A 16,131-nucleotide genomic window follows, 5' to 3' on the forward strand; every position below is an offset into this window, starting at 1 on the left:
TGAGACCGACCATTGTGTGGGGCAATGCGACAATAAAACCTGGAATAAAGAGGCTGGAGTGGACGAACACAATGTGGGATGACAGAGAGTAAATTACAAGGAACTACCACAATTGGGGCGAAGTGGACAGGTTAGTACCATTTTTGGTAATTTTTTTGTGTCAGTACCATTTCTGGGGCAGCCAACAACAGATTGAGCAAAAATTTGATAAACAGCGTATTAGTCATCGCAGTCCCACTGTCAGGACTGACGTGGCTTAACGTCGTCGCGCTGCCGTTAAGACCAATCTGCAGAAATCGACGAGTTCCATGTAAAATACAAACGGAGCTGCCATCGCCCGCACTGCTCTAGTGCCTGCACGAGTAGCTGCACGCGCCCATGCGTGCAGCCGCACCGGTGCCCCGCGCGCCGCCGCCTGCGCCGCAGCACGCGCTCTGCCGCCCGCGTCGCAGAGCGCACGCGCCGCCCGTGCCGCAGCACCCCGCGCGCCGCCGCACCGCAAAGAAAGACGCGGCTATTCGCCGCCCACGCGCGCTGCCACCCGCGCCCGTCCGGGCCAGCGCCGCGCCGCCGGGACCACTCCAGCGCCCATGCCGCCCTAGTGCCCGCGCCTGTGTCGCATCAGCGCCGCAGCCCGTGCTGCTTCAGCGTCCACGCCGCCGCCGTGCCGCACTCGCGCTCCCGAGCGCCACCGCCGCGCCGCACTAGCGCACATGCCCGTCCATCGCCCACGCACTCCTCCCGCACCGACCCGGTGCCCGCCCGCGCCGCCATGGCCGCTCCGGCGCCCGCCCGCGTCCAGTGCATCTTGGCCTGCAGTGCGGCGAGGCGGGGGATGCCGTGCGTGGCGCACATCTTGGCTGGTAGCGCGGCGAGGTGGCGGAGGCCACGCCCAGCGCGACACACATCTTGACCTGCAGCGCTGCGAGGCGGGGGAGGTCGTGCCCGGCGCAGCGCGGCCCACATCTTGGCCTGCCGCGCGGCGAGGGAGGGAGGCCTCCCTCGATGCTGCTCGGCCTCCAGCGCGTCGATGCAGCCCCGCGCTCCACAACGCCACCTTCCTGCCGACCACTGTGCGCCACCCGATTCCCCCTCAGCTCCTCCCGCGTCCGCGCCTAAGTCGAGTGAGCCCATGCGTGCGCTGCCGCACATCGTCTCCTCGCACCGCCGCGCCTCAGCCTCGCGTGCGTAGCGCCGTCCGTCGCCGCCATCAGCTCGGGGCCGCGCACCTCAACCATGCGCGCCGCCGTGCCCGCTGCACACCGCTCTTCCTTCATCAGCACACCTTATTCTGCTCCTTGTAAACGGCGAGGGGGACTGCTGTTAGGCCACGTCATCACTGAGAGTGGGGTCGCAAGGTTAAAACGCTATCAGTGTCTTATTTGCGCTATTTGTTGCTGGCTGCCCCAGAAATGGTACTGACATGAAAAAATTACCAAGAGTGGTACTGACCTGTCCACTTCGCCCCAATTGTGGTAGTTCCTTGTAATTTACTCGATGACAGAGGTAAGAAGAAGAGAGGATTGGGGCTGAAACTTGAGCTGTCCAGGAGAATTGGTGCTCTCATAACTAGTTTCACAAACCAGATTAGTTCTAAGAGAAAGTACTAACTGGAACTTGAGCGCAAGTTCAATCAGATGGATTTTTCTCTTCGGAGGGCCATCGAAGACAATCACCGTGAATCTGCTATAGAGTTACATCTGGAAATCTAACATGTTGCGCAAAGGAAGAAATCACTGAGAGACCCAGAAAAAGTAAACGAATTCACCGAGCTAACAAGGTAAAACCTTCACAATAATTTAGTCACGGACAAGAGATAGAAACATAACAATATAGTATTCCATTCACCAAAATCCATTTAGTTCAGAGCCAAGTTGGTGAATCAACATAGCCATAAATTTTTAAGACAAGAACTACCGACGTCTGAACTAAAACAGTGAAAAAGCAAGCAAAACGTTTCCACCATATCCCAGAAGACGCCGTTGCCACCTGATAATTTGATATATTACTTCAACTACCTGCGACAAATGAAGTGTGTGTGTGTCAGGCCACCGTATGTGTTGTAAGAAGAGACACTTAGATTGGTTAATGGACATATATACAACTTAATTGACGTAACCTGTTAAGAAGTTAACCGCAGCTAGTGCTTATTCTCCATTTTCGTCTCGCAGATCTTCATTCACGCCATCTTCAGTCTCCTTTGTAGAACCTTCAAAGGGCAGAGCACATTAAAATTAGCCAAGGCATAAAGGCTTCAGTCTATTTGATCTATGCTGCATGTATGGGTTATAGACAAACAGATACAACAAGTTGGTAGTACTACTGTACTAGTACTTGGTTAAATAGCCGATTCATGACTACAAAACTTTGTCACACATAAAACTGGACCTAATAAAAATAGAAGGAGCAGGCACATACCAAAAAGACTCTGCTACCAACTAGTCCAGTTCTACAAACAAAGATACTAGATTTAAGGAAGTCGCTATTAATCATGGAATCTGATGAAACATTCAAATCGAAACAGGAACTCCTAAAATAATTTAATGAGACATTTGCATGTATACACTATTCAGTGAAACACAACAAAGTGTCAAGAAACATAATGTGCATTCAACGAAATGTATGAAATAGATAAAAATAACTCATTTGGCAATTCACTTCAATAGGCTTGCTCCGTGTGGTACTTTTGCCTACCAGATGATTCACTATATATGCATAACAAATCGGACCATTTGCATGTCTTGAAAACAAAGATGGCACATGATCCTAGGTACAATTCAAGAAGGATGATATGTTTCAATAAGCCAAATACTTATATTGAACCTTGGAGACAATTCAGTCAGAAATGTGCATGTATATGTAGTGAAGTAGTAAGCAGTATCTTTGGAAAAATATAACTTAAATGCTTGAGATGCATCTTACTCAAGGAACCACATGAAACACATGAATGGAATACCTTATAACACATTTCACTTATGTAGTACTGCCTTAATTAGCATGGTGCTTTGCAAAGAAAATTATTGGCAATGTTAAATAAAGTATCTAAGTTAGATCTCAGTGGTAGTGTTAGGCCCAGCTAACATCAGTCAAATTAATTAGCAAAATGTACAGCCTTACCAGAGACATATTAGCATACAGGAAACAACACTAAAAACTAAGAATGAAGCAGCCATTAATCTAGCAGTAGAATCCATAATGAGCTACAAGATCAAGCAACTCACATGTCCATGGGTTACTATAGTTGTATATGGGGCTACAGCTAGAATTGTAGTATTGATTACAATGCCTTATATTTATTGAAAAATCATGTACAATGACATGTACAAAAGCTTTGTAAACAAGCACTCGAAAGAAATCGAACATAGATAGCACTTAAAGATCTTATAATTACTTTGAAGATAAACTCAAAGCAAGTTGCCAAACAAAACATATAGACCAACCCAGTGCCTTTTTTTTCGAAAAGGAGAACATTTATATAGGACATGTGCTTACGCTAATGTTGGCTGAATAACAAATTAGCATAGATCTGCTTCAGTACTAGGATTCATATATCTCCCACACAGGATCATGTACTCTACAAGTGATGTACTTTATAAGCCTCATTTTTAACCCTACACTCTACATAACTAGTACAATTAAGACATCCTTTCCAAGGTTTGCATCTGTTCTCTAATCTCTCCCACAACTGAAATGTTGGGTAATGATATCACACACCATGCATGCTCACAATGTTTCCCAAAATCACGCCTTTCACAATCACTAAACAAGCAACAAGAATCCTTTTTTTATAGAGGAAGCAACAAGGAGAATCTAGAGAGAAGGCAGAGTAGAAGAATTACCTGAGCAGAGAGCCCGTGGCAGCTGCCAAGCGTGAACGAAACGGGTGGCGACGTGTTCGGTGGGCGGCTCAACCAGCTCGTAGACCTCGCACTCCACAAGCTTGCGAGCACGCACGTCGACGCCGAGCATGTACTCGTCCAGGAAGAAGTAGACGACGTCGGGGTTGGTTGGGTGGATGAGCGCGAGCACAGGGATCTTCCTCGGCAGACCAGTGGCCTTGTAGGTGACGTCGTCGCAGATCTCCCCGAAGGTGGCCTGGCAGTCGAGCGTCCACTGGGTGGAGTCCGGATCGGCGAGCGTCCACACGCTGATCTGCGCGGCGCCGGCGGCGTTGCGGTTCCTGTACATGTCCACGAAGCGCAGCTTGCCGGCGCTGACGCCGACGCAGCGGTACTTGTCGAGCAGCCCCCAGGCCTCCCTGGGCTTGAGCGCCTTGCCCTCCGGAAGCGGGACGACCTTGAGCACCGGCGCGTCGGCGAAAGGGTCGGCGGTGAGGAGGCACCAGGAGAGGTCGACCCACCAGAGCCTCCCGGCGTGCGAGACGACGCCGTTGGGGCCGAGCAGGCGGGACGGCAGCGGGTAGGCGACCTTCTTGAAGACCCACTCCCCGACCTTGGAGGAGAAGCAGAGGATGTCGGCGGTGTGGCCGCCGAGGATCATCTGCAGCTCGGCGACCACGTAGTGGCCGTCGCGGGCGGGGGAGGCGAGGAGGCCGAGGTGGCCCGGGTGCATGATGTACTTGGCGTTGGGGAGCGGGAGGGCGGAGGCGGAGTTGGCGTCGAGCACGAAGTAGCCGGCGACGGTGGGGAGCCAGCAGAACTCCTGGCGGTTGGGGAGGTCGATGATGGTGGGGCCCGTGGCGGGGCCCTGGTCGGCGTGGAGCAGGAGGAGGCCCGAGGCGTCGGCGGCGAGCACGGACGGGAAGTTGTTCGGGGTGGTGCGTCCTGGGAAGATGCGCGGCGGGATGGTGAGGATCGCGACGCGCGGCGGCGCCGGCAGGGCGAGGGAGAGGTCGGCGCCCGGTGGGAGGTCCGCGTCGGTGGCCGCCACCCGTAACACGCTCCCCAGGATGACCCACGGCGGCGACGCGGCGGACGCCATCTCGACTCGGCTACCTCGGTCTGGTGGTTTGTGCTGCTCTAGTGCGCCTGAGCCTGCGCGTGTGGTGCCGGTGGTGAATGGGGGGTTAGCTAGGGTTTTAAGGCGGCGAGCAGAGCAGAGCAATGCGACCGGCGAGTGGAGTGAAACGGCTCGTCGGAAGTGGGTCGTGTTCGTGTCTGGTCACGGGACAGATCGATGGCACCGCAGCACGGCGCGGTGCATTTCGAAATCGAACGTGCAAAGTGCACCATTTGGTTTCGATCGGTTGCGTTGCCAGGCCAGCTGTTGGTCACGGCTCGAGCTCGGTCCGCCGTGCCTCTGCCGCTGCCGGTCAGATGAGGTGCAGAGCTTTAACCTGGCAATGGCATCCGTCCAGAAATCAAAAGAGACCTTTTCAGTTCGTCGGCTTGTGGATGCAGCAAAGGCAAAGCAAAGAGGGGCGATCCGTTGTTTGACTGACGGTTTGATCTCATCTTTTGCCATCTTTTGGGGTTTGCAGTTTCGGTGATACTACGGCGCAGCGCAGTCGAGCCCAGCAGGTTGGGGCGAGGGCAGTGCAGGTGCAGCGACCGAGACATGCTGTGCAAGTGCGGGTTCGCGAGTGTATGGCTGTATGTGCAAACCTGCATATCAGTACTTCCTCCGTTTAAAAAAAAAAAATTCTCAATATACATCTGTACCTAGAAAAAAGTTTTTTAGGAATGGAGGGAGTACAATTTTATCGCATCAAACTTATTTGTTTCTCAACCTAAAATTTCATCGCATCTGTATCTATATTTCTGAATATTATAAAAAGTTGTTTGGAGAGCCTACCCTCACATTGAGTAAGGAGTATACGTAGGATATACCGCAATTAACCCAAAAGGAGAATAATATCCTTATTGCTGAATTCACAAAAAGGAAGTCAAGGTTGCTATTTTTCAGATGGAGTTAAATAAATCTCTAGAACCTGATGGTTTTCCAGCTGAGTTCTACCAAACCTTCTGGAAAGTTATTAAGGATGATTTAATGACAATGTTCTATCAACTGCATTCAGGGGGATTACAGTTGTTCAAACTGAACTTTGGTGTTATTAGCTTGTTGCCTAAAAAGGAGAATGCGGTTCAAATCCAGCAATATAGACCAACATGTCTTCTTAATGTTAGTTTTAAAATTTTCACGAAAGTCGCTACTATTAGAGCTAATACAGTTGCCGAAACAATTATTAGTCCTACACAGTCGGCTTTCATGCCAGGACGACATATTCTTGAAGGAGTAGTTTCTTACATGAACTTCATTGGAAGAAAATGGATGGGGTGATATTTAAAATTGACTTTGAGAAGGCTTATGATAGGTAAAATGACCTTTTCTTCAACAAGTTATGCGCATGAAAGGTTTTCATCCTAAACGGTGTCAACTCATCGAACAATTTGTTAGGGAATGAAGTGTAGGGATCAAGGTCAATGATGATATTGGTCACTAATTCCAAACCAGAAAGGGTCTTTGATAGGGTGATCCGCTGTCACCTATGTTATTTAACATTGTTGTAGATATGCTGGCCATCCTAATAGCAATAGCGAAAGAGGATGGACAGATAGGAAGTCTTATCCCTCATCTAGTTGATGGAGGAATTTCTATTTTGCAATATGTCGATGACACCATACTTTTCATGAAACATGACTTTGAAAAGGCTGTAAATATGAAACTAATATTGCGTTTCTTTGAAGAATTGTCAGGGCTAAAAATTAATTTTCACAAAAGTGAGATTTTCTGTTTTGGTAAAGCTAAAGAGGAAGAGGAGTAGTATAAATAACTATTTGGTTGTGAATGTGGCTCTTTGCCCTTTAGATATTTGGGTATCATAATCCATTATAGAAAATTTAAAAACTCTGAGTGGAATCTAGCGGAAAGTAGGTTTGAAAAGAAACTAGGGTGTTGGGCTGGAAAATTGTTATCTTATGGGGATCGCCTTGTGTTGATTAATTATGGTCTTACTAGTTTCGATGTTTATGTTATCCTTCTTTGATTTACCTAAAGGGGTAAGGAAGAGGTTAGATTTTTTCTGATCACGTTTCTTTTGGCAATGTGATAAAAATAAAAATAAATATAGGTTAACTAAGTGGAACCTTATTTGCAGACCTAAGGACCAAGGTGGTTTGGGAATTGAAGTTCTGGAGATTAAAAATACTTGCCTACTTAGTAAATGGCTTTTAAAACTTCTTTCTGAAGAAGGGCTATGGCAATAACTTTTAAAAAACAAATATCTTTCACAAAAAAACCTTGACTGAAGTTGAAAGTAAGCCTACTGATTCACCATTCTGGAAGGGACTAATGAAAATTAAGGGCAATTTTTTAAGTAGAGGAAAATTTGAGGTAGGCTCCGGAGAAGGAGTGCGTTTTTAGGAAGATAAATGGCTAGGTGATCAGACACTTGCATCTCAGTATCCCCAACTATACAACATAGTTCACCGTAAGCATGATACAGTGGCAAATATTATGAGGTCAACTCCGTTAAATATTGGTTTTCAGAGAAGACTGATTAGTGATAAATGGGAACAATGGGTACACCTATATCAACGATTAATGATGATAAATTTAAATGATGATCATGGTAAGTTCGTTTGGGGTCTAACATCTTCAGGAAAATTCACCGTTAAATCTATGTATGCTGATATGTTAAATGGACATACAAGATATCTTCGTAAGTATCTTTGGAAAATAAAAATCCCACTGAAAATTAAAATCTTTATGTGGTTCCTTAGTAAGAAAGTCCTCTTAACCCGTGATAATCTAGCAAAGAGGAATTGAACGGAAATACGAAATGTTCTTTCTGTGACGCCGAGGAATCAGTAGAATATTTGTTTATTTCTTGTCCTTTTGCTAGGCTTATTTGATGGGTGATTTTTGTTGCTTATAATATTCCACCTCCATCCAATATAACAATTATGTTTGGAAATTGGCTTAAAGGAATTGACAAAACTGATAAAGCTAGGATTCGCATTGGTGTTTCGGCTTTATGTTGGTCAATTTGGAATTGCAGAAATGATATTGTTTTTAACAAAAAGGACTCTACTAATTTTTTGTAGGTTATTCACACTATGGTTCACTGGATCCAGCTTTACCGTTTCTTGCTCCCGGAGGATCAGCGGGAGTGCATGGTTTCTGGATGCAACCGCCTTCGAATGGTTTCCAAGGATATTTTTCTACCAGGCTACTTGGCGGCCTGTTAAGATATTACATGATACTTAGATTGCTTAGCAGTCTTCTCTTTTTTCGATGGTTGATTTTTGTATCGACCCTCGTTGATCCTTGAATTGTAAACTTTGAATATTTAGTTTCTTAATAAAAGACTGTGTGCATTAACCAATGCAGAGGCCGGGGTACACCCCATTTCGAAAAGAAAAAAAAACCCACAAACGTGTCATATCAAGGACATATATCATGGACTCCTGCCGAACCAACCTGCAATATAAAAGCTTCAAAACTGTTTGAATGACACGTACAAAAAAACAAAATAAATCTCGGAAAAATCTGTCTGGAGGTTTGGTTTCCTCCAAAGTTCCTACAGAATAATAGCCCATTGCACAAAGATTTCAAAGGAAGCTAGGATGAAAGTTAATTTGTTCAAAATAATAAACAATGAATTTTTCTATACATAAATTATATCCTCTAAAACTCCTACTGTAAACTTTCCCTTTGATGCAAACTAGCCTAGCAAAAACATTTTTACATTAAATATAGGCTTTTACTTCGATGTCTCTCCCTCTCTAAACTTTGGCCCACTATGGATGGTTAGACCTCCTCAATCCTCATACCTTTTTGTGGGCTAACTTATCCATTTAAATTTAGTGGTTGAGAGGGGATGAGTGGTGGTACACTGAAGCACACCTCTTCAATATAACGTGTCTCGACTCCACGAAGACAGAAAGCAGGATGCCGACATCTGGTTCCTCCAAAACCCTCAGGCCTTTGTTTTGCAGGAAGGGACTAGTGTGTATTTTCGTGTATAATAAACCATGTGGTGGAAACCCAATCACCTCAAACCCACTGGAGAAGGCTCGCTGCTCTTCTACTTTAACCCGGTTAATTCGTGCTACAAAACGGTATTTTTCATATTTGTCAGGATTTCGGATGGTCTGGTTTGATCCCCTCTTAACCCCCCTGTGCAAAACGAGGACTTATGGGTGACTAGCTCTTCCTGAAAAAACAGGGGTGGGAGTCATTGTAGGATGCTCACTTGTACTCCTGCTTGTTTGGCCTTTCCATGAACTCGATGAAAACAGAGTCATCAAGGTGGAGTTGAGGGGGCGGCAAGATATCCAGTGCACAGAACGGACTCCTCACCATGAGTAACACAGCACAGACTGCCCATCTGTGGGCAGGAATATTGTTATCATTTTGAAGTGCATTGGAGTTTTCTGGTGGGAGTCATTGTATGAAGAGAGGTTGGGATGAACATTCCATATGTTTCAAAAGAGGCTTTCCTAGATCAGTTCATATGTTTCACATTGAACATTCCATAGCAGAATAGCCTGCCCACATCAGCAACGGTTATATGTATGTTAATTGTGCAAACTAGGAGACAAATGAGAAGAAGCTCAAATGGATGGATCTTTGTAATACAACATGTATATGTTGAAACTTGGAAGACTTCAAAGGCAGGGACCCTTAATACAATATCACAATCGCTCTACACGTCAAAACTCAACAACAGAAACTTCACACCTATTCTTACAACGCCATTTTTATCAAAAATGGGCCCTTCTCAGGGAATGAAGTTGAGACAATTCATTGCAACTCTGGAGGATAGTAGTTGAAGATCCATTTTCATCTTTCTCCTCATCCCTCTTTAATCTTTTGTACATAAAAAACTTCTTTACTAACCCACTTACCGGTAGTATGAAACTGGCAAAGTGGATCTCCTAAATGACAAAGTACAATTGTGTGGCAGGTTGCAGCATCACAGTTAACTGCTTCCCTTCTGCTTGAGGGTGATCTTGTCTCCCAAGCTGAGCGCAATTCCTTGGGTCTTACTCCTTATTCTGATGTAACCACTGAGCTTGCCATCAGCTTGCTTCTCAATGCTAATGTTCACCAAAGCATCTTCTCCAAATACACTCTTTGCGTAAAGATTTGCAGCGAGGAAACCGCATTCCCCGTCAAGCGCGGAGCTGATATCAGGTCACCCATTTCAGAAGTAGACAACTCCATCAGTAATCAGATAAGCAATGGAATCCATGGAATAAGGTAAAAGTCATTCGCAACATCCTAACAAGCTAACCCTCCATGCCTAAGCAAGCATTCACCTCATCCAAAGCAGTTGTTAATGTTTTAGTTGATTCTTTTTTTGCAGTTTCACTAAACAAACTAATCAATCATTTAAACTAGATGTGCAGAAAACAAAACAAAAACTGAGGTCCTAGATGCATCTCATCCACAAATCTCATCCACAGAAGTTGTAGTTTTACTCAGTTCTTACCTAATCAAAGAAAGCTCATGATGACAAGCTCATAATGAAAATTTATACTACCTCTGTTCATAGAGGGAGTAGTAAACTACATATCAGCTAGAACACTTTACTTGAGTGTTACAAAAGAAAACGGAGCTAACTGAAACAATTTTGGCTGCATCTATTCTTTACTGTGGCGCGCCACACTGTTGGAGAGCTTATGCAAGTAATCTAAGACGTGAAGTCCATCTGGTGCACAATTATTTGTTACAGTGGTATTGGGGTTTCTAGGTCAAAATCATCACAACTGAGCACAGCTCAGTTTGTATTCGGCTACTAACAAAGTTCAGTTTGCAAAAGGTACATATGCTTAAACTTAGGGCTGAGAAGGAATGATGCTGTCCAGAGCACAACTTCACTGTATGTCACATGCCAAGAAGATAAAAAGGAATCATCATTTCAAACTGAGGCACAGGGCTTGCTGCAGAATTTTTCTGTTCGTAATTAAACCCCTGGGACCGGTATGAGTGTGACCTTTTTGCAGTATGTACTTTCTCTTAAATATACTTGTCCTACATAGTGAATACGGTATTCTCTTCTACTACTGTAATCATATATTGTTAACATGTGCACATCTTGCACAAATTATATTATGTTAGATCCTTTTTCTTTCCGCACTTGCCGTTAAACATAGATTTTTCTACTATGTGCTAGAATAAATTGTACAAATGACATGCTCTACATTAATTTGAGATCAAGCTGAAATATGTTTGCAGCACTGTTATTTTTATGCCAATCTCGACACAATTGAAAACTCAATATAAACAGCTGATAGTCAAAAAGGATGCATTACTTACAGATAGCCCTTTTTCAGTTAATTGGCATTATATGCTTATGTAAGCTTCTATGTTTCGTGTGTACATATATTTATGAATTTTTCTACAGTATATTATTCTATCGAAAAAAAGGATGGGAGCAGCAACGCGCACCATCAATGATCTAGAGCCTACAATATGTACACATATACCAAGCACTATGCAGGTATGTACCAAAGCATTGTATGTGGACCAATATAAGCAGGCAATTGCATCAGAAACTTACGGTGGTGTTAGACACTTCATGTTTGTTGACTTGATAACATGATTTAAGAATTCCTTCTCGTCCTGAATTACCGTATTAACTGCAACCTGATGAACAAAAAGGAAATAGTTCTAGTAAAGAACTGAAACAAGGAGCAACAAGAAATTGATTCACACAATATAACCTATCCACAGAGAACAATTTATAATATTAATGTAGATAAATAATCCAAATGAAGCAATTGGTGCATATCAATGACATGTTAAAACCCAAATGTGTTTTACAGATGTTTTGACTACATAGAATTATTAAATAAAAGATTGAGTAAATTTTGCGATCAAGTGAGGAAGAAACTACTACTCCCTCCAGTTCAAAATAATTGCCCAAGAATGGATGTATCTACACACTAAAACATGTCTAGATACATCCACTTTTGGGCAACCGGAGGGAGTAGTATTAACTGAGTAAGTATACTACAACTGGGGTTTTGCAATGACTGCATTGTGCAAAAGATGTATCTTACCTTGTTTTCCCACTCAAACTCTGCCCACATATTCCTGAAAGTAACATCTGCGCATGTAGCAGGTGAGATATAATCCATGATGTCAATGTGAATATCATTTAGGACAACCACTGATCGTTCCATCACATTGGAAGTTTCATAGACTATGTTCCCAAATATGACTCCGGTCTCTGTGGAAGAAACCTTGATATTAGCACGTATTTGCTTGCTTGATTCAGGAGCCAAGGTATAGTTCTGAGGGCGGTCAACAAGTTTGAGGTCTCCCATTGTAGCTAATTCCAAGCACAGGTTCTGAAGTGTCTCCTTTGTACGGTTAATGACGGTAACATCAAGTACAATATCATAATGATGTACAGTCACAAATGCTTCAGCATATACAGGATCACTGAACCCAGTCAACTGAAGAATGCGATTAAGTCTGTTTGCATCATCTGTTTCCTTAGTGAATCCACCAGTTGCAGCCTTCAAATCATCTTGGACCTCATCTTCCAACTCAAGCTGGCTCATGCCCTAGGAAACAAAATTCCACATTTTAAAAACAGAGGGAACATTTATAAAACAGCATGTTACTAAGCTCTGGACATTAAAGGGGAACCATCCAAGGCTACACACAAAACTAAAGATATTCTCTAGGTAAACCTTTGTTTCAAAGTAACAATATAGTTCATATGTATCACCATAAACATGCTTATAAAGCCATACTATTAAAATAACTGTTTTTGCACTACCCAAAAAAGAAAAATTTCCTAGCAAAGGATAAGAGCTCCAGAAAGATCTACTCCCACATAATTTTACATATGTATCAGATTATCAAATCCAACAAGTATCCTAAACCTTTCATGTCCCAAACAAGGCTGCTCACAACTGATCAACATCATCAACACACTAGGCAAGTAGCCCATTCACAATAAAGTATTGTACAAAAAAAAGAGCATGAGAAATACAAGGGGCAAGTAGTGTGCACTAGCATAGCATCATTGGATGTACTAGTACTAAGCCTCAAATTCAGTATTCAAGAAGTCTACAAAAATATTGTTTTTTTGCCAACATTCATACTAAATGTGTATACTATGTCACAACATTTCAGATCAAAATCCGATACACCACTCTGGTAACAAAATGAAAAATCTGGCAGTGAACAGTGGGATGCTGTTCACCAAAGATTTCGATATGGTACCATGCAAATCAGATTTAGAGTTGAAATTTTGTGGCATGGAAATGTGTATTATTATCTTTGTCTTGCATTTATTTTTCAGATTTTAGATATTTTTACTTGACATTCCAAGAAAAAGCAGCTTTGTATGGCAGTATAATACTCATATTACATATAATATGCAATTACTTGAGAACACATCATTAGATTCATAATGCAAGCACAAACTAATGCATTTATTGTTCATTTGGTAATGGAGTGATAGAATGCTTTGTGGGCTAGCTGCCAACAGCAATTAGACAAAGATATGCTGTTCCATAATGCAAAATCAACAATAATTTGTAAGTATATTCTTCTTACCCTTCTGCTCTTCAGGTGGTAGAAATCAATAAGGTCATCTGGCTGGGCATGGGAGATCTGTGCCTTGGCCTTCATCTCTTCTGTCTCCCTGAATTGCTTCTCCGCAAGCATCTTGGCAAAACTCTGTCTACATGACTGCAGCCAAATCTTCCTCACATCATCACCAGTATTGCAGAGCAATCGCACACAAAGCACAATCCTGTCATATGAATCATTATCGATCGGTTGGGGAAGGTAGGAGGATAATCCGAGCTGCAGAATGGAGGTCATGACCAGCAAGGCCCCAGTACAAGCCTTGTTTGCTTCAAGCTTTGACGGCTGCACCTCCTCCAGCCTCAATACCAGCTTGGTAAGGGTGCAGGCAACAACAGCAGCCAAGAAGAAATCGCCTGACAGGATGAGTGATCTGAGATTCAGGGTCGATGACAAGGATCCAGGGGTAACTGAGGGAGTTGAAATGGCCTCGGTGGCAGCACTCTGTGTGGCATAAGTGCCATCTGCAAGAACAACAGGGCGCCTGGAGGAGACAGTGACAGAGTTAACCATCTGCTGGGCTGGCTTGGAGGAATCAGTTGTCTCCCCTTCGTCTGAGACTGTGAAGAAGGGTACATCCCCAAGGCACTGCTTGATGGTGGAAATGGCGCTCTCGACCTCAGCTAGCGAGAGGGAGTACTCCCCAAGGATCCAGAGAGCGATCGAACAAACACGGGATGCCCGGATCTGATAGAAGGTGTCACTGAGCCTCTGGATCATGGAGACGCGCAGCTTGGGGTTAGTCTCGATGATCTCACGCACAAACAAGACAACATCAACGGCTGCAGCAACATTAGTGTCACCAAGGAAGTCCATGAGGAGGTGCACCACGGATCCAGCCACCTCTGGGTACTCTACAGCACATGAGTGGATAGCTTGCACGAGCATCTGGCGGTACTCGCCACCCTTCTCAAGCTCCCCTGACTGCGTCTTGACAACCTCCTTCTTGAGGTAAAGCACCACCTCCTCAACATTACGAGGAGTGAGCAGATCAAGCACCAGATCCAGCACCTTCCTCTTGACGTCTAGGTTGGGGCTGGCAAGCGCACGCAGCACATCCATGACTACATCCACCATGACGTCGCGGTGAGACGTGCGCAGCTCATTCAGACGGTCCAGGAGGATGAGCCTGACATTGTTGTCACTCTGCGACGCGAGCAGCTCGCAGTAGGTGTTGGCAGCTGCGCGCACGGCGGTGGGCGCGGAGGAGAGCGACACAAGCGCACCCGCACACTCGTACACAACAGCAGTGCTGGGAGATGAGAGCAGCGAGATGATGATCTTGATATACCTGCCCTTGTCGGCACGGTTTGGGGAGCGGCAGACCTTGCGGATGAGATCTACCGCCGCCATCTGCAGGAGATCGGGCCACTCGGTGACGCGTTCGGCGTTGGAGAAGAGGTACGCGACGGCACGTTCCTGGCCACAGAGGCAGAGCATGAGGAAGGCATTCCGGCGCGCGGAGGCGTCCTGCTCGGACGCGAGCGCGCGCTCGACGAGCTCGGGGGCGTCGGGGATGAGCTGGTCGCCGTGTGGGAGGCGGTAGATGGCGGAGATCGCGGAGAGCGCGTGGCGTCGGATGAAGTGGTGGCGGTGCTCGAGGTTCTCGAGGATGGAGGGCACGAGCGGCTCGAGCACCTCGGGCTCGGAGAGGCGGCAGAGGAAGCGGAGCGTGACGCCGCGGATGTACTCGTTGGGGTGCTGCAGGTTGTTGCGGAGGTTCTGGCAGATGAGGATCATCTCCGGGAGGACGCGGCCGGAGGAGTCGCGCTTGTCGATGATCTCGAGGTAGAGGAGCAGCAGCTTCTGGATGGTGTGGTCCTCGGAGGGGAGGACGTAGCGGACGACGGTGATGAAGAGCGTGGGCAGGTTCTCGCCGTTGAGGAGGAGCATGACGGCGCGCTTCATGGCCTCGACCTTGGCGGCGACGTCGCTGCCCTCCAGATCCGCCTTGATCTCGTTGGCCATGGCGGCGGAGCCCTTGTCGAAGTGGACCAGCAGCGTGCTCGGCTTGTCCATGGCGGCCGCCGGAGGGCGCCTGCGGGTAGGGGTGTCGGTGGTTGGATCAGCGGCGGAGGTGGATCGGGATCTGGGAGCGGGAGGAGGGCGAAGTGGTTATTAGCGAAGAGGTGAGACCGTGATGAGATGAGAGGCCACCTCACCTTGGAGTGGACCTTTCCTTCGGTTCAAAGGTTTTAGCATGCAGGGAGTACCAGTGTAGCAGGACGAATGCGGGCCATTCGGGCCTCCGATGAGTCTGTACTCGGAAGCGTGTATGCGCGTGTTGGTTTTTTCTTTTTCTCTAATCGGCCGGGTAGGTCCGGCCCACTAAGACATACTCCCTCCTTGCCACAATGTAGTGCGTATAAGATTTTTAATAAGTTAAACGATATCAACTTTAATCAACTATATCTTAAAAAAACTATCTATATCTACCATACCATATGAAAATATACATTGGTGAGGAATCAAATGGTATTGAGTTGGTATTCTAGATGTTGATATTTTGTTCTACATACTTGGTCAAACTTTATGTCGTTTGACTTTTCTAAATTCTTATACTAACTACATTTTGGCAAGGAGGGAGTTAGGATTTCTTAATTTATTTACATT

The 16,131-nt window shown here is 45.6% G+C and overlaps 2 protein-coding genes across 2 annotated transcripts; both read right to left on the reverse strand.

Annotated features, from left to right (window-relative positions):
- Positions 1–1,755: 1,755 nt before the first annotated feature.
- Positions 1,756–5,042, reverse strand: LOC127342570 (uncharacterized). Its single transcript, XM_051368545.2, has 3 exons — positions 3,840–5,042; positions 2,120–2,209; positions 1,756–2,018 (listed from the first exon to the last, which is right to left on the reverse strand). Exons 1-2 carry the CDS (start codon positions 4,939–4,941, stop codon positions 2,148–2,150), a joined length of 1,164 nt encoding a protein of 387 aa, XP_051224505.1. The 5' UTR covers positions 4,942–5,042; the 3' UTR covers positions 1,756–2,018; positions 2,120–2,147.
- Positions 5,043–9,513: 4,471 nt separating this feature from the next.
- Positions 9,514–15,671, reverse strand: LOC127342571 (coatomer subunit beta-2). Its single transcript, XM_051368546.2, has 4 exons — positions 13,486–15,671; positions 11,973–12,482; positions 11,471–11,556; positions 9,514–10,091 (listed from the first exon to the last, which is right to left on the reverse strand). The coding sequence occupies exons 1-4, from the start codon at positions 15,535–15,537 to the stop codon at positions 9,887–9,889; spliced, it is 2,853 nt and encodes a 950-aa protein (XP_051224506.1). The 5' UTR covers positions 15,538–15,671; the 3' UTR covers positions 9,514–9,886.
- Between the last annotated feature and the right edge of the window lie 460 nt (positions 15,672–16,131).

The sequence above is a fragment of the Lolium perenne genome, chromosome 3, assembly GCF_019359855.2.
Source record: "Lolium perenne isolate Kyuss_39 chromosome 3, Kyuss_2.0, whole genome shotgun sequence".
Taxonomy (NCBI): domain Eukaryota; kingdom Viridiplantae; phylum Streptophyta; class Magnoliopsida; order Poales; family Poaceae; genus Lolium; species Lolium perenne.